This window comes from Amborella trichopoda, chromosome 4 (genome assembly GCF_054954075.1).
Source record: "Amborella trichopoda isolate Santa Cruz 75 chromosome 4, AtrichopodaSantaCruz75HAP2 v2.0, whole genome shotgun sequence".
Lineage (NCBI taxonomy): Eukaryota > Viridiplantae > Streptophyta > Magnoliopsida > Amborellales > Amborellaceae > Amborella > Amborella trichopoda.
The window spans coordinates 16,501,534-16,519,671 of NC_142339.1; the positions used below are offsets into that span (position 1 = coordinate 16,501,534).

Below are 18,138 nucleotides of genomic sequence, written 5' to 3' on the forward strand. Positions count from 1 at the left end.
AGGAATAATGCCAATAGCCCTCAAAATAAGACATGTGCTTCAGATAGTATGATTCTATGTTACAAACATGGATTCATCCTTCAATATGCCCTTAGGGTGACCGTAGCTTCATAAAAGCCTTGCCATAGCATCAACACTACACAAGTATTAGATTCCCGACTGCTCAAAAGGTGGTCATTGCTCCACCAAATTCAAACGGCCTGTACGAACTTGACCAATCTTGGGCCCTAGATGGGAGAGCAATTCTTGATTCTCCACTGGTCTCTTCGATGATATCCTATGTTCTACAATCACCTTCGAGGTCGGAGACCCTGTCCTTGAAAAGTTTCAAAGCCCACCATTTTTTGAACAAATCATATTTTGTTACGAAAATTATGGGTACGCATCACCTGATGTCTGATATATGCTCTTTATCCAAGGATTTCATATAGGGTACGACTTGAGTAGCACAGAGGATGAGATATCGACAGCTCTCACCAAAGCGCCAAACTCCAAGTATGAAAAAGGCGATCGTAGATGATTGGGATGTTTGTATGCCCACATGGAAGGAGATAATCCACGCACATACCCATTGAACTTGTTCAAACGGACTTCAGTTCCTTGATCCCCTCGGTTCTCCTCCAGTAATGGCCCATGCGATTCAGCCGCTCGGTGGCCCCTCACGAATTTTGAAACCAGAGTCACCCGTTCCCCCTCACGAATTTTGAAACCAGAGTCACCCGTTCCCCTGTTCCCACTTGACCTACAAGACTCTACGCAGCAGCGGGAGAAAGTCCTGTCAAAAGATCACCCAGATGATTGTTTCAAGGCACCAGTTGAAGACCAATTCATTCGAATGGATCTCGGCAGCATAATGGTGACCCCACGTCAAAAATAAACATTAGCTGCCTCCTCGAAAGATCAGGGACAGAATCTGTCTCTTGCCAAGGTAATTACCAATTCGTTGGAAGGATTTCGAAGGCAAATCCCCGTGAATACCCCTGCGCCTTCCTATTCCAGCTCACCCAACTAACCTCATAAGGCGAATAATCTTCAAATAACCAAATCGGCAAATCCAACCAAAATTCAGATTTGTCCAAAATAACAAGTATTGATGATCGGAAAGACTTTACCAACCCGATGGGCTTTGAGAAGGAGGATTCGGTCAATAGCAGCGGGTCAGACCCCATGCGACCCCATCAAATCAGATCAGAAATTGATGATGATCCCGAGCCAGACGAACTCTGTGCTCCACACCGTCGAAGAAACTTTAAATGTAAACTTAGGCACGGAAACTGATCAAAAGATAACTAAGATCAAGACATCTCTGTCGCCTAAGGAACTGGAAAAAATGGTCATATTCTTGACATCTTCGCATGGTCATACGATGACGTGCCTGAACTGGACCCCGCCTTAGACGAAACAACATCCATAAAGGGGCTATCCCAATCAAACAAAAGGCCAGAAGGCCGAAGACTAAGGTAGATCTCAAAACCAATGAGGAAATCAACTAGCCCTTGAAAGCAAATTTCATTGTACTTGTGGACTACTCCAACTGATTGGCCAATATTGTCGCTGTCCCTAAAAAGAACGGATGAATTAGAATATGTGCCGATTTTAGGGATCTAAATAAGGCTTGTCCTAAAGACGACTTTCCATTGTTTAATATAGATACCCTAGTTGATAATACTATGGACCATAAAATGCATTATCAACCATAAAATGCTATCATTCATGGATGGCTTTTAGATATAATTAAATTCGCATGGCTGAAGATGACCAAATAGAGACATCCTTTGTCATTCCATGGGGAATATAATGTTATAAGGTCATGCTTTTTGGCCTTAAAAATGTTGGGCCACCTATCAAATAGCCATGACGTCTATATTTCATGACATGATGCATGTTAGTATGGAAGACTACGTACAAGACATCCCAGTGAAGTCACGAAATAGGGAAAATCATCGGGCCAATCTCCAACAAGCATTCAACTGACTTCGAAAGTACCAACTCAACAACTCGTAAAAATGTGCCTTCGGACTCCCCTTGGAAAGATTGTTAGGGTCCATCGTCAGTTAGAGGGGCATCGAGGTATATCCATTAAAAATTAAGGCTATCACCAATATGCCAGCCCAAAATTTGAGATAGTTTCTCTCTTTAAAAGATTTGAGATAGTCTCTCTAAGAAAAAATAGATGCTCTCTCTCTCTAAAATTTGATTCTTTTTTAAAAAATTTAATATGTTTTCTCTCTCTAAAATTTAAAATTTGAGATAATTACTCTCTTTAAAAATTTTGAGATAGTTACACTCTTTAAAAAATTTCTAATACTTTCTCTTTCTAAAATTTGATATGTTTTTCATATTTTTGCATACCAAATATGTGTAACCTAATTTTTAAATAAAAATATTTTCATGCAAATATTTTTATACATACCAAATGTGCTTTAAGTTTCGGGTCGAGGGGCTAATGAGTGGAATCCAAAGGCCTTGGAAATTTAAAAAATAAAATAAAAATGGTTTTGATGTGGAAACAAAATTGTGGAAATATTCGGTAATTTTTCAAGATTTAATTTCTATGGAATTTTAACATCCTCCCATTAAGCAAATGAACAAAAAGTCGACCGCCTGAAAGCCTAGGCAGACTTTTGCAAAAAATCGCCTAGGGGTATTAAAGGCGGTCAACATTAGGGAATCAAAGCTAGGCACCCATCTAAGCCGTGTAAAAGACGGGTGGCTAGGCGGACTGCTCGACTTTGGTGGAAAAACGCTTTTAGGAGAAGGGAAGAAATATAATTTTACCCCCTTAAAAGTGGGGATAAAGGTTTGGGGGGTCATTCTTGTCCCTAAAAATAATTTTAGTGAACTTTAGAGTGAGAAACAACTTGAAAAATAATTGGATTTGAAGATTTTTTGAGAGATCGAATTTTTTTTTTTTCAAAATCCTCAAACATTCGCGTTATTAAAGGATATTCATCCCCAATCTTTTTGAGACTTATAAGGGTTGTAAAAGAGGAGATTTGGGATCCTAAATACTTTGGTTTGGCTCGAAATCGAGTCCACAACAACAAGGTTGGAATATTTCAATAGTTTTCACTAAGTTTTGTATTTTTTCCCCTTAATGTCTAATGATGTTGTTATTTGCTATTTGCTATTTGTATTATTTTATATACTTTTTGATACATATTTGATGTCATTGTCTATTTGGATTGTTATTTTTCCATTTTGATATGTAGTTTGGGACTTTGGGAAAACAATTTAATGAAAAAGTCAATTGTCCCCAAACTGAATGAATATTGTCTTTTACTTCTTCTTTTTTAGTTTTATACATGAATTTACTTATATGATTCATATACCATTTTTTTTATTAGTTAGTTTAATAATTCTTCATGCTTATTAAATAATTGAATGTGTAATATGTTTTCTCGATTTATTGATTCATAAATCATAATTTTTGTTATTAGTTAGTTTAATATTTGCTTAATGCTTATTACATAATTGTATGTTTGATATTCTATTTCGATTTTTTGTTACATCATTGCAAGTTTGATCTGTGCTTCTGGCTTCCGGCATCTTAACAATATATTATATACACAACATTAAATAAAAAAATTGGCAATTCTATATACAATAAAATGGGGGGAGGTGTGGGGATCCAAATTTTTTTAAAATAAAATAATAAAATAATAAAATTAAAAAACTAGCCGCCTTTGGGTCTGGGCACCCGCCTAGATGACCGCCTCCGACTTCTTGAGCATTGCAAACCAAAAAGTGGATTCTAATAATATTTCAGATATTAAAATCCATGCCCCAATATCCATGTGCCCAAACGAGACGCATGAAGTGACTAGGCAAATTGTTGAAGTTGCAATAAACGAAATAAAAACGAGAAGAGAGAAAATAGATCAACTCAACATATACATGCTTTGGCAATGGTGCCTACATCCATAGAGGAAAAACTAGTATTTCATTTACAAAGATTACTGGCTTTATCAAATATTATAGAGTTACAAATCATGTCTTTTAGAAAATAAATCTCATTACAAGGAAACTTAATATCTTGTTGCTATAATCGTTAACACAACTCTTTAAAATCAGGCTAAATACAATAAAAGCATGTATGAAAAAAAAAAAAAAAAAAAAAAAAAAAAGAAGAAACAAAGAAGAGCCGGACCAGCACTGCCCTCTCGCCATGGTGGTCAGGCCCTGGGGCACATTCTATAGCCCATGTCCTAGTTTTTTTAGGGCTGGACCCTGACAATGAGAACGGTAAGGGCGCAGGGGCCCCTTATTTATGATATATTAAAGGTTGGAATGGAGGGTGAGACTTTATATTGAGGGATCCACCTTCCACAACCATTATACCTCAACCCGTTCAACCTATGCAGTATAAATTAAAATGTTGCAAACTGAAGGCACCAAAGGTGGAGGCATGAACCACCAACACTGTCATGGATTTGGCACAAATATGGAATTCAAACCATTTATTGAATACACTATTAACTAGAATCAAATATCTTGTTAAGCCATAAATCTTCCTTGAATTGTTTTTAAATATTATATTTTAATAATTTTTAAATATTATATTTTAATAATTAGAAGAATTAAAAGAGAGTGGAACAAACAAAACGGAGGACATTAAGTTCATAAATGTGAGCTGCTGAAAACTTCTTTGGAACTGCACTTTTACCGCTAATGTGGCCTACATTCATCCATCATGGAGATAAACAAAGATGCCGAGAACTAGGTAGCTACCACATTTCACAAATCAACAAAAACAAACGCCGATGAGAGCACATACGGCTTCGGATTACCTCGAGCCTGGCTACTCAATTGTATGAAACGGTCGTATACTATTGAATAAAGGAAAGAACTTATGTCCCAAATGAAATTTTGCCCGTCCCCAAGCCGATCATGCCAGCCAAGCTTGGAGAGAGGAGCGTTGTGTTAGGTTAAGAGCCAGCATAAAACTTTTGTCATATCTGTTTTATGAATCTTGATCCAATATTGAATGACAGAACATAAATCATTCAGCCGATCCAAAATAGTTGGGATATGACTAAAAGATGAGGAAATAAACTCTTAGACTCATTTTTGTAATTGAGGATCACTTTGCCTTTTTTGTTAAAATAAATAAATAAATTACGCACATACATTTCCATTATTCTTTTTATCCCAGATTAATCTATATCATTCCATATACCTTTGTCACATACCATGAATCTATAGCATTCCATATACTTTTGTTAGATAGCACGGTGGTTTTTCTGTACTTGCAAAAAAATATGGATCACACTGTTCTCATGGTAATTGCACGTGGACCATATCATATAACATGCAGGAAGTATACCTTGCGGATCTTTAAGCCATAGAGATGGACACTTGTGTTATTTCCTTAAATTTGAGACTGCAAGATCATCCAGGGTGGCAATGGGTTCGGTGGCCCTGCCCAGCCCCAAAAAACTAGGGGCTGGGATAGGCCAAGGCAGGCCCAGTGCTATTCAGATTCTTTATCTTTTTTGCATTGTTTTTCTTTCATTTCCCCGGCCTAGATAGGTCTAAGGCCAGGCTTGCGCCAGCCCTCAAGGGAATAGGGGCAGGCTCTGACCTGGCTCGTTGCCAGCCCTAATCCAGTGATTTCATAATTACAAACCAAAAATACATGCGATTGTCTTGGCCCAATTCTGAGATAGACACTCCTCTCGAGTCAAAATAAACCCTGCAGGAAGTGACAAGTGAACGTCTTTCTGATCCGATCAGATATAGATACTTGGTTGGGGATCTTCTTTAGACTGCTCACCATACCTTAGTCATCTCCAGTCTATTTCTGGTGGTAAACAAAGGTAATTCATGCATTACTCAACACTCATGTAACAAGTTAGTGTAGTATCAGGTAAAAATGTCAGACTCCATTTCGTGGCCCTTATTGCGTTAGTGGAGTAATATCTCAAAGTTGCCTGGGTGTAGATTTTAATTGGGCAAGGTTTGGATATTGCATATATCTAGGACATTCATTACTTTCTTGGCATATACTATACAGTCTATTTGTCCAATCTGGTGTCATTGTAACAGCCTCCAATGATATTATGTTGCAACCTGCTCAGCTAAGGAGATGATTCAGGTAGTAGCACCAACCACCCAATCAGGGCAGCCGAGAATCTTGTATTCCATTCTGTGGCCAAAACACTTGAAATGGATCATCCTCGTAACATTGGTGTATTTATTTATTTATTTCACATCAAATTACACATCCGAACATTATATAAATAGGCCAACAAAAATTTAAAGCAGACTCATCAAGAAATAATACAACTAGCCGAACAACAATTAAAGCACTCATCCAAAATAATATATATAACCCAAGAATACCAAGATCACAGCTACTTCACCAGCGATGTTACACAAATGCAAGCTCCTTAATTGCTAACAAAAGAAAAATTGAAATGAATTACAGAAAGAATCATCCCCTGTATTTTATTCAAACAAGGGATCCAAGGCTACCTTTTCATGTGGAATCAAATTCCAGTAGCAGGGGTCGAGGAAGGTAATTTAACTTCATTATTTGGGGTGCCATTTTTACTAATGATCGAGGCCAAGTGAGCATTGAACTCAGAACCATAAATGTGGCCCATTTTGGACCTCTTTGTCTCTAGGTATCTCCGATTTTCAGTGGTTATCGGTGTCAAAAGGGGGACCCTGCCAACCACAGCCAAACCATAGCCTTTTAGGCCAATGTACTTGGCCGGGTTATTAGTCATAAGCTTCATCGTCCGGACTCCAATGTCTCTCAGAATCTTCAAAAACAAAAAAGTACTAACATAAATTACTAAGTCCATGGCCAGTTAGCTGCTGGCATTTTTTCTCTCCTATATTTCTCTTTTCTTTCTTTTACTCTGTTCTTTCTTTTAGGGTGTGTGTGTGTGCACGTGTGTGTGTGTGTGAAGGGGGTTTCAGCACAAATTGACTTCAAAAACAGCATAAATAAACATGGACCATCCAGAAAACAAGGTAATCTTTAATGAAAATAAATTTTGCCTCATTAAAAATAATGTCTTTTCTTTTTATGAGACTGTAGACATTTATATTGAGAAGGAATAATCCTAAAAACGAATGTCTTTTGACACTGGACTACTTCTGAAAAAGTGAGTTTACCAACTCTAATTCTTTCTACTTCTAGATCTAGAAACAATAATAATTTTTAGGGAAAATAATAGATATCTCACGAATTTGTACTTTCTATCACACTATTAATTCCAATACTACTTATTTTTGCATCCCCCCCCCAAAGCAAAAACGTTTAGTTTTGCACCAACCCAACCCCCTGCCTTGCCCCTATTTAACCCATTTTTCTAAACTTTTGACAAAAAAAGTGCTGGTCAGACACAAAATGTGCCGGACCAACTTAAAAATTTCAAATTCTGCTGGTCTGGCACAAAATGTGTTCGACCGGCTTATATTGAAATTGTGTCGGGCCGCCACATTTTATACCGGACCGGCTTCTATATTCAAATTGTGCCAGTCCAGCACATTTTGTCCAGCTATGTGCCGGATTGGCATAAAGAGAGAGAGTGGGAAACGTGGGTTAAAATGAGGGTATTTTGGTTCAAAAAAGGTAAACTTTTTTGCTTGGGGGGAGTGGATGCAAAAATAAACAGTGTTGGTTAATAGTATGGTATCAAAAATATTTGAAGGAAGGAGGGAAGGGACAAGCATAAACATGCAAAAACGAGAAAGAAGAAAAACAAAAAATAAAGCTTTCACAAACATATAAGGTCTTCTAGCTCTAAATTAACTGTGTGTGATCTTCTGTATGCAATGTTCTATAACATGGTTACAGATATTTTCATTTTGTTTTTCCTGTATTAAATGAAGTTTCATATGGTAAAGTTTTCTCTTTTGTTTGAGGACAGGAAAAGTGGGTGATTTTCTGTATGTAATGTTCTATAACATGGTTACTGATTTCTTCATTATGTTTTTCCTGTATTAAATGGAATTTCATATGGTAAAGTTTTTCTCTTTTGTTCGAGGAGAGGAAAAGTGGGTGTTTCTATTTTCCCAACTTATTTGCTCAGACAAATAACCAACAAAGAAAAATGACTTGCTTGGCTTATATAGAGAACCCCATAGCTACTCACTTCTCAAAATATTGCAAAGGGAAACATGTTGACTTATAATACCTGGGCTCCAATGCCGTACTCTCTGGAATCAACAGGTAGGCCAAGCTCCTCATTGGCCTCAACAGTATCTCTTCCATCATCCTGAAGGTTGTAGGCCCGTAGTTTGTGACCTAACCCAATACCCCTCCCCTCATGTCCCCTCAGGTACACCAATACCCCCCTCCCTGCTGCCTCAATTTGTTGCATTGCGAGTGCTAATTGATTCCCACAATCACACCTTGCGGACCCAAATATATCCCCAGTCAAGCACTCCGAGTGTACCCTCACCAAAATGTCCTGCCCATCCCCTACATCACCCTGAAGATTGCAATAGAACTTAATAAGATGACAAAGAGAGATGATAATGGCATGTAAAAGACAGAATTCATTAATGTTACGTCCTGTATTTGAATGAGTTGTACCTTGACCATGGCTATATGCTCGATACCATCTAGCTGAGAGCGATAACAATAGGCCTGGAATGGGCCCCATGTTGTAGGGATACGAGCCACAGCAGCACGCTCAACTAGTTTCTCTCTCTTCCTTCTGTATCTGTTCATCCCAGGTTATATAAAAGAAAGGAATTATACTAAAACACATACGCCAAATTTACAAAAATGTAATGTATAAGTACATAGTAAATATGATTACAGACATATCAGAAGAGTTTGACAGAATAGCTGATGATGAAATTACTGAAAAAACCTGGAGAAAAGAAGAAGAATACATGAAAAAAATAAAAATAAAAATGTGTAAGTTAACTCACAAAATTCAAGCGTAACAACCTCGAAGCGATTAGCCTAATGTGATCTGCTTGTATACAGCTCTGAGAGACTGCAGCTAGATCCGAATGAAACTCAGGAAAAAAATATATATAGTCTAACTCTCGGGTGCAACTTCGAACCTCAAAGTTTATGAGCTTAAAATTCTAAAATTATGTTCCTTCTTTAGGGGAAGCATACTCAAAAGTCCATTATTAGCAAGGTTAGAAAATCCAATAATTGAGCGGGTTTATCCCTTCAACAAACTCCTGGACCACCAATTCTAATAACAATTTCTCTGCCAAAGCTCTATGACTGAGCTGTAATTTTTGTAGATTTCCCAGATAACAAACCTTAGACAAATTAAATTTCAAGCAAAGAAATTTCAACTAGTTAAATCATTCTACAATTTTGTATATTCTTTAGTCACTGTTCTAGTTGAGAGTAATCCTTTAAATGTAAGTTCAAGTTCAAAGTCAAATATAAGGAACACTTGGAGTACAGCTGTAAGCAGACATGTCAAGTGTCAGACATGTTCAATATGGTGCTGCTAGTCATTGATAATGTAGTGGATAATTTAGAAGCAATGTTGCATCACGGATTGTATTTTTACAGGGAAGGCAATGAAGATGAATGTGTGGCTTGCACGGATAGACTGACAACAATTGCCTACATATCAGAAATCTGGTCTAATTTCAGGTAACGCCACTCAGGTGGCCCACACTTCCATTTTATCGTCTAGATTATTTGGTTTTCCACACATTGATTTAGAAACCTGTGAGCCAAAGAATTTGGTACCTCCTTCCCACTAGTCATGTGTTCTAAACGCAATCAGTTGAAGCACTCCTAAATATAGAGACAGCACTTCTACCGATTATTTTTTAACTTATCACACCCAAATATTGGACAGCACTTACTCAAGTATGGTTATGGTGATTTTACAGTCCATCATATCAATGAAGACTTCACCACAATATATATATATATATATATATATATATATATATGGAAGAGTCTTAAAAATACCTAGAAATTGCTACAGTGTTGCGCTCCCATCACAGACAGGACATGCTATGTCCGTGACGATTTTGCCTAAAAACCGCCACGGACCTACGGGGGCCGTGGCGATCCCTGCATATTGTGTCAAATTTGAGTGAAAAAAGTCCTGCAACAAACATGCTATGTTCATGATGGTCTTTAATCCACACCATTCAAAAAAATCGGACGGCGCCGAGCCTATGGGAGAAAACACTATTCATTTTCGCCCCCATAGACGTACCGTAGTGGCTTCCATATATATATATATATATATCTTTTTTTTTGAGTAAAAAAAAGAAATTTCTTTACGGATGCCTAAGTCTGCAAGAAAATCGGGGAACAAAATTAATACATAATAAAAAAGTAGTTACCTGACCAAGTCTGCAATGGATATAATTTTCAGGTTTTCTCTCTCTGCAAACTCCCGCAACTTCGGCAATCTGGCCATGGAACCATCTTGTTCATCAACAATTTCACACAAGACAGCAACAGGGTCCAATCCAGCCAGCACTGAGAGGTCCACAGATGCTTCAGTGTGCCCAGCTCTTTTCAGGACACCACCTTCCCTGTACTTTAGAGGGAAGATGTGACCAGGCCGGTTGAAATCCTGAGGCATAGAATGTGGGGATGCAAGAGCCAAAATTGTGTTCGCCCTGTCCTTTGCAGACACACCAGTGGTTGTACCAACTTTTGCATCCTAAGGCAATCCAACCCAAAGAATTTTAGCAAATTTTCGAAAGCATCATTGTTGTTTTGCACCTTCCAGTAATTAGGTGCTCTTTCGTGACTAGCAACCAACAAAAGACAAGCATCTTGTACTCACCCCCAAACAATTAATGGTGACTAATATCAAAACAAAGGGTTTACAAACAATTTGGAAAAAGAGAAATCCAATGATCATTTCATGGTCGTTTCAGTTACTTGACAAACCAAAATGTTTCTTTAAAGGATATACGCCCATGTATTACATGAGGGATTCTCACAATAAATAAAAAGATCGTTTCCATTAGAACAGAGACACTCTCAAGAAATCTAGGGTACTATAGTTATCTCACGAAGTTTGGTCACTCCAGAACTCTACATATTTCTGGTCCGCGTACAGAAACTTGGCTTCGGCTCAGGATTCGGCACCTGCCATAGCCGAGTAACTCAGGTGGGTCCTAGTGAACTCACCCAAATCCTACACAAGCCCAAAAAGGGCTAAAAAATTACAAAACAAAATACAAAAAATTATTAAAAATAACTAAAATAGTAAACGATATATGATTGTAGGTGTGCATCATTTACTGTATGTATAATGAAAAAAGTATATCTAAATTGGAATATGGAAAAAGTCGATACATAGCTTGAAATAATTCAGAAAAGGCAAAAAAAAAGGAAAAAAATAGAAAATATAGCATGTAATAAGCAACTCTCACAAATCATCATCAAAAACTAAAATTATATATACACATATTTCAACAAAATTTATGTGATTTAGTCAAAGACAACTTTTAAACTTTTTTTCTGTATACCCCATTTTGTAAAAAGAACTCGCCCTAGCAGAGTTAGTGCGTGTGTGTGTGTGTGTGTGTGTGTGTGTGTGTGTGTGTGAGAGAGAGAGAGAGAGAGAGAGAGAGAGCATTACCACTGAAATCGTAAAGGCTGTAGAAAGCTTCTCTTCATTCTCCCTGTGGCTAACCATCAATGGAAGTTGTAGCCTCTCAAGAGCATCTTCTTTCATAGATACACAGACGATCCCTGTTCCATGTTTTACGATAAAAGCCATGGCTTCTGGGGTTACCAGTGACGCAGCCATTATAAGATCCCCCTCATTCTCCCTGTCCTCATCATCCACTACAATCACAAACTGAAAAAAGTAACCAATATAAATTAAACAATATGTACAGAACGTGCAATAATTGGCACACCAGAATCTTTTCTTCATCACCAAAACATTCCAACAAAATTTCAGTCATGCCAGTTAGGTCCTTTCTCTGTTCTATCCCAGCAAAACACTGAGCAAGAGAAAAAAAAATGCAACAAATTATACATCAATGCCGCTTTTGCCTCAAAAAGTGGAAGAGTGTGGAAGGAATATAGATGAAAGTTTTTTTTTTTTTGAGAAATGAATATGGGTGAAAGTTTTAAAAACAGAATCAAAATTTGGAAGGGTAGTAGACATTCTTGTCATCTGATGCATCCATCACTCGAGCATCACAGAAAAAGTTTGATCTTATGTCATTTGACACTTCTCTCTGGAACTGAGTTTTAGCTTATTCTATAAATAACAATATTGCTTAGGATTAAGGCTTGGGCTTGACTAGTTAAGGTGTTGACAATTGCAACATTGTGGCCCAAATTTCTATTCTATCACTGAACTACCAAAAAAGAAAAAAAAAGGTTCATTTCTTGTCAAAATATCCCAAGATATACAAAATCATGTGTGGCACCCATCTTTTATCACTCCATTTAGATGAATAGACTTTCGTTACATGGATTGCACAAAAACTTCTCTACTGTTTATGCAGTCATTGTATAATACTACATCTAGACGTAATTCATGTGCATAACGGTAATCCATTAAACAAGTGATGGAATTGCACATTTCCAAAAACAAGAGGTTGAAATGCTTTTCGCCATTTTAAAAATATAACCATAGTCCACAATGTGTGTAGCATTCGATTGAAAACATAAGACCCACACTGACAAAGAGATAGCTCAAAATCCTACTCAAGAACTAATGCATCCTAGAGTATTGTTCTTGAGTATCTAGATAAGAGAGACGAGCTCAAAGTTTACAAGAGAAACCGCAAAAGGGCAAATTAGTCTTGAGTTTATCATTTTATGCCTTTATTTCTTTTTTGAGTCTTTTTATTTACTTAGGGGCATAAGTAGTAATTTTGAGAGTATTTGATGTCCTTTTATTCACTTAAAGTCTTTATGATTAACCATGATTAGATTAGATGGACGGCCATGATTAAGTCTTGTTTAGTGTTTTCTTATATAAGAGATGTACTCAAGGGATCATGTTATGAACTTTATTAAAAACCCTATAGCAGCAAATGCTCCTTTATCTCTAGTTTTTGTATCTTTCTCTAATTTTGGATCTTCCCTATCTTCTTCTTTGCTAACCCTAATTTCAAGCTACTAGGTCTACACTAGGTTTGTATCAGAGCCCGACGATCAGTAAGGACGGAACTGTAGCACAATACTGGTGCAATAGCACATACTATAGAACATATTGTATGTAGCAAGTTACCGTAAAGCAATACTGTAACATCGATTTTTGTGCCCTAGATCAACAACCACGCCTCAACACAGAGGAAAAGGAGGAAAAACGACAATCATAAATGCCTTTTTGATGCCAGTTCACGAGAGGGGATTGCAGATTTGAGGAGTTTGGATGAAACTCTAAGTAGATAAAAATCCATAAATCCCTTCCATGATCAAGTTCCAAGGAGAAAGGTAGTTGACCGTATGAATAGGGATAGTAGGAGGTGGCAAATCGGTCTCAAGGTTGAGATTCCTGAGTGTTATGGAAATCTATTCAAGGACAAGCATGGAGAAACTTTGTTCTCATCAAAGAAAGACAAGCTTAAAGTACAAGACGAACCCCATAAGGGCAAATTAGTCATTGAGTTTATCCTTTTATGTCTTTTATTTATAGACCCGATTTCTATGCGGCCAAGCCCGCAAATGTAGAAATGCGGGCCTCTTAATAAATCTATTTTTGAGATGGATTTTAAGACTTAAATTTTTAGCACATGTTATCTCTAACATGAAGATCATGAATTTGAAAAAATAAATCATTTTTAATAATAATTCTAGTAAGAAAACATTTGGACCGTTAGTTTCCATTGTTTTTAGATGGAACACCTACTTGCATCTATCTTTAAGATGGTTGCTTTACACTTTCTGGACCGCCTATGTAGAAATGTGGTCCAGACCGCATGAAACAATGTTCCTTTATTTATTTCATGAGTCTTTTTATTCACTTAGGGGCATAAGCAGCAATTTCTAAAGTCTTTGATTTTTTTTCCACTTAAAGTCTCTTATAATAAATGGCCATGCTTACATTAGATGGATGGCCAGGGTTAAGTCTTGTTAGGGTTTTCTTATATAAGGGATGTACTCAAGCATAATGGATGGTCATGTTATGAACTTTTATTCAAAAAACCTAAAGCAGAAAGTGCTTCTTTTACCTCTGGTGTTTTTAGTCTTTCTCTATTTTTGGATCTTCCCTATCTTCCTCTTTGCTAAAACCCTAGCTGAAGCTACTAGGTCTGCACCAGGAACAATGTATCTAGATTACACAACAAGAAACTGGACAGCATAACAAAGTAAGAGTGAGATAGTATCTCAAAGAGATGGTTCCCAACCACAACCTCTTTCTTAAGGAAGTACCATTACATTGGTATTTTTTTTTTTTTTTGAGGAATTCCATTACATTGGTAAAAATAAAAACAAAAAACATCACCATATATCGTAAAACAATAGAGCCCCATGTTTGAAAGTAAATACAAAAGGAAATTGGTAAAAGAAATACCGTTTTAAATTGTCATGGGTATCAAAAACAGTTTCTGACCACCACTATTCCATTTTCCATGCATCTAAAAAATCTAGAACCTTAAAGGGTGGGACAGCAGGCATGGAACAGCCATATATACCATAATTACTACAGTATATATAAAAAGGCAAGACAGAAAACATCAACATTTCTAACTCGAGCATTAGTTCATGAATATGTTGGATAATATGAAAGAGAGCATTTTTCAGTGTTTCTTGTCCGAGGTTTATGTTCATGTAACATTTGGCAGTTGTGAAATTACATAAAACATCGCAATTTTCATTATGTTTCATAACAGCCAATGAACTCCATGATCATCCCCCCCCGCCCCCCCACAACCAAAAAAAATAAAAATAAAAAGTAACAGAAAGGTAAGAAAGAAAGCTAAGCAACCAAACTGACCTTCCCTTGGCGTATATCTTCAATAGCTTCAGGAATTGATGAAAAACCTTCTGATGGGCAGTCCAAATCTCCATCACTGCTATCCTCAAAGAATTCATCAACACGTGGAGTGATCTCAGCTGCAACTGTTCCAAATGCTGATGTTGCATTTGTAAGCTGCATCTCAGCAGAACATTCTTCATTAAGAATTGTGCTTTTCTCAGAGAACAATTTCTCTTGAGGGTTAGGAAGACAGTTGCCTTCGCCAGCCCTTTTCAGTGTCTCGACATTGCACCTAATAGTGGAGATTGACCCATTTTTTGTCTTTAATCTCAAGTTTCCATTCGATGAGTTGATGAAATGTGAGCCCCCAATTGTAGCGAAGGTTCTCTGGACACTGACGAGTAACACAAAGTTGGTCAAAGAAGGATGTGTTTTGATAATCAAAACTAGTACACCTACTACTACCAATTTCTGCACTATTTTTGCATAAATGAACACATACAGTGCAAGTGCAATAGTTATGCCATTTTAAGGAAAAAGAAATCTAATCATGTCAATACACATTGCTGTAAGAGCTGAGAGTTTAGCCAAGTCTCTAGTATGTAGAACAGTTAGAGGGTTGGGTTACTGTACAATTGTTAAACAGAATATGGGTAAATAATCACTCGGAAGGTATCATTTGCTAGAATTCAATGAAGGTATCATTTGCTCAAAATCAATATAGAAGGAATGGGTAGTGAAAGATACATATAATATGGACAAGACTTTGGGAAGTAAATAATTGCTCAGTTTGCCAGGACCGAAGAGGCATTAACCAACAGGCATGAATGTGCAGGGGCAAGCAAGTAATGTTACCCAATTCCATTTGTTAAGAAAATTTCAAAAAAGAAAAAAAAAAAAAAAAATCCATAGATCAGATTAACAAATCTCAAGTGGCAACAAAGCAATTAGGGAAGTAGATCTAATAGGAGGTTGATTAATTGCCTAATTAAAATAACTAAGAAAGCCAAAAAATGAAATAACAAAAATGTGAAGCTGCTTCAAAGGTTTTCACATTAGCATCAGAGGCCAGAGCATATGCAGCACTGAGTCTCGGGGACAGGGTCCTGAAGATCCTTACATTGCGTTACCTTTTCCAAGTAAGAGTAATTAAAGATCCCTTTCTGTCAGGACATGACAAACACCTCAAGAAATAGAAAGGAAAGTTACCAATAATGGGAAACAAGTTCAGTTGATCAAATCAAATCATTGGCATAACAAATCATGCCCTTCTAATCCTCTCAGAGTTGAATAATGTTGGACTTATTTTTTGATAGAGATTAAGGCAATAGACTTCATTTTTCTGCTAATTGAAAATTTCAGACTACTAGATATAATATTGAGAGAAAAAAAAAAAGAGGTTTTGTTGATGTTCGCAAAAACTAGTCATTGGCCACATATGCATAGCAAATAGATCACAAAAGCACACCCTAATAACCAAATCCAATTTGTTAGAATTGCTATCAACAAAAATTACATATTTTCCAAATGGCAAAGATACATTACTCACATTCAAAGGGTTGATCATGGCATCCATATTTTCAATTTACTTCAGCTAAGAAACCTTATGTTTATAATTCTTAATAGGTAGCAAATGATCATCTTCTATATAAATAGGAGATTGGAGTGCATATAAAACCTAATACAGTTTGTCCACCCTTCAAAAAGAAATTCAGGTACTATAACATTAAAATCCAGAAAGGGAACTTCAGAAACCTCAAAATATGGAACAAACGCAGACAAAAAAAAAAAAAGGGAAACCTAGATTGCAAACATCCTTCTAAACCATTCCCAATTCTCCTGAGCATCCAGAGAAAAAATTTACCAAAAGAAAAAAAAGAATTTGACACAGAAATTATGGATAATACAAGGTTATGTGGGCAAAAGTTCATCCCAATCAGACAAAACAACATTCAAATGAACATTTATTCATCATAGAAACAAGATAAGAAGAACAAAATATTAGGGAAAAAAGCAAATGAAGAAGATGACTTACTTCAGGCGCGGGATCTCAAAAGTTGGGCAAGAAAGAGTGCGGGAGCTCATCCCTCCAAACTGAATCATTTCTTTCGTAATCCTATCCCCTCTCCCTCTCGACCCACTCAGGCAAACAGATATCAACCGGAAGCCAACTTAATCTTCAGAGAAGTCTACAAGAGATCTGAAAGAACCAATTCTATACACGTAGAGAGAGAAAGAGAGGTAAAATTAATAGGAGATGAAGAAACCAGAAAGAAGGAAAATATGAAAGAGAAAGAGAGAGTACTATGATAAAAGAGAAGCAAGCATCTCCTGCGTCCACGGACATATATATATACATGCAAAATTTTTGAAGAAAGAAGAGTTTGGTTGCATGTCGTTTGTACCTAATTCATGGAGCAATGGAATCCTTATCTCTGTGAGGAGATTCAATGGATTTTACGAAACGGGTAGCTTCGCCCTTTCGTTCCGCTCTCTTTCTTTGACTTAAACAGGAGGCGGAGGCGTGGGTCAGAGGGAGACGCGAGGAACGAGAGGCGGATAAAAAAAATGGTGCGGTTTGTATAGAGCCGAGGCTCTAAACAATCAAAGTAAACCGAACCTTCGAATAGCGTCCAAAAATGTGGTTCCAGTACAGATTTATATGTTAACTTTATTTTTTATTTTTAATTATAAAATTTAAATTTTTAAAATTACTGTAGATTGAGTAGATATGTGAAAATTTGAAAATATTTAAAATTGACGGTCAAAAAATATGTTACTTGATGCACTATTTCAAAAACTTAAATTTTATTTTTTTCTCATATTTGTACATCTTGATGTCAAAATGATCAATTTTAGGATATTTGAGCATCAAATTAACTTTTCTAATGAAATTTTTGAGATGAGTTCTAATTTGATTGTTTAGAGCCTTGGCTCTATACTAACTTTTTCTATACTTTCCGTAAATAAAAAAAATAAAAAATAAAAGAACAATGGAAAAGAGCGAGGGAAAGGAGGAAAGAAAAAGGCAATGAGTGCGGGTCCGGAAAGGACGTTGAGGGATGACCGCTCGAAACTTCCTTATTCTTCCCATTACGGGGACGCCGCCTCCCGTTCAATTAAAATTTAACTTAAATTTTAATTTTAAAGTTAAATTAAAATTTAAAACGGACCATTACAGTTTCCCCAGTAAGTAACACGTGCTATGCTATCTAATGAAAAATTATAATTTTTTTAGGTAAAAAATGTAAAAAAAGTATACCTTCCTTACTCT

General features: G+C 36.7%; 1 protein-coding gene across 9 annotated transcripts; it reads right to left on the reverse strand.

The window, feature by feature from the left end:
* Positions 1-5,277: 5,277 nt before the first annotated feature.
* LOC18423303 (putative bifunctional riboflavin biosynthesis protein RIBA 1, chloroplastic) lies at positions 5,278-17,340 on the reverse strand. Of its 9 annotated transcripts, none has more exons than XM_088864999.1 (8): positions 17,270-17,340; positions 16,900-17,079; positions 14,883-15,258; positions 11,559-11,780; positions 10,303-10,628; positions 8,555-8,684; positions 8,154-8,450; positions 5,278-5,803 (listed from the first exon to the last, which is right to left on the reverse strand). In XM_088864999.1, the coding sequence occupies exons 2-8, from the start codon at positions 16,965-16,967 to the stop codon at positions 5,798-5,800; spliced, it is 1,425 nt and encodes a 474-aa protein (XP_088721125.1). In that variant the 5' UTR covers positions 16,968-17,079; positions 17,270-17,340; the 3' UTR covers positions 5,278-5,797. The 9 variants fall into 9 exon arrangements, with proteins under 9 accessions (XP_088721125.1, XP_088721123.1, XP_088721126.1 ...); XM_088864997.1 differs by having other exon boundaries at positions 5,278-6,148; XM_088865000.1 differs by having other exon boundaries at positions 17,170-17,340.
* Between the last annotated feature and the right edge of the window lie 798 nt (positions 17,341-18,138).

Excerpts from the sequence above, each read along its gene's own strand:
- LOC18423303 (XM_006827905.4), bottom strand. The coding sequence starts at position 16,967 with ATGATTCAGTTTGGAGGGATGAGCTCCCGCACTCTTTCTTGCCCAACT. Across the intron at positions 8,685-10,302 it reads TCCATTGCAGACTTGGTCAG|ATACAGAAGGAAGAGAGAGA; the intron begins GTAACTACTTTT and ends TGGGATGAACAG. Across the intron at positions 8,451-8,554 it reads AGCATATAGCCATGGTCAAG|GGTGATGTAGGGGATGGGCA; the intron begins GTACAACTCATT and ends TGCAATCTTCAG.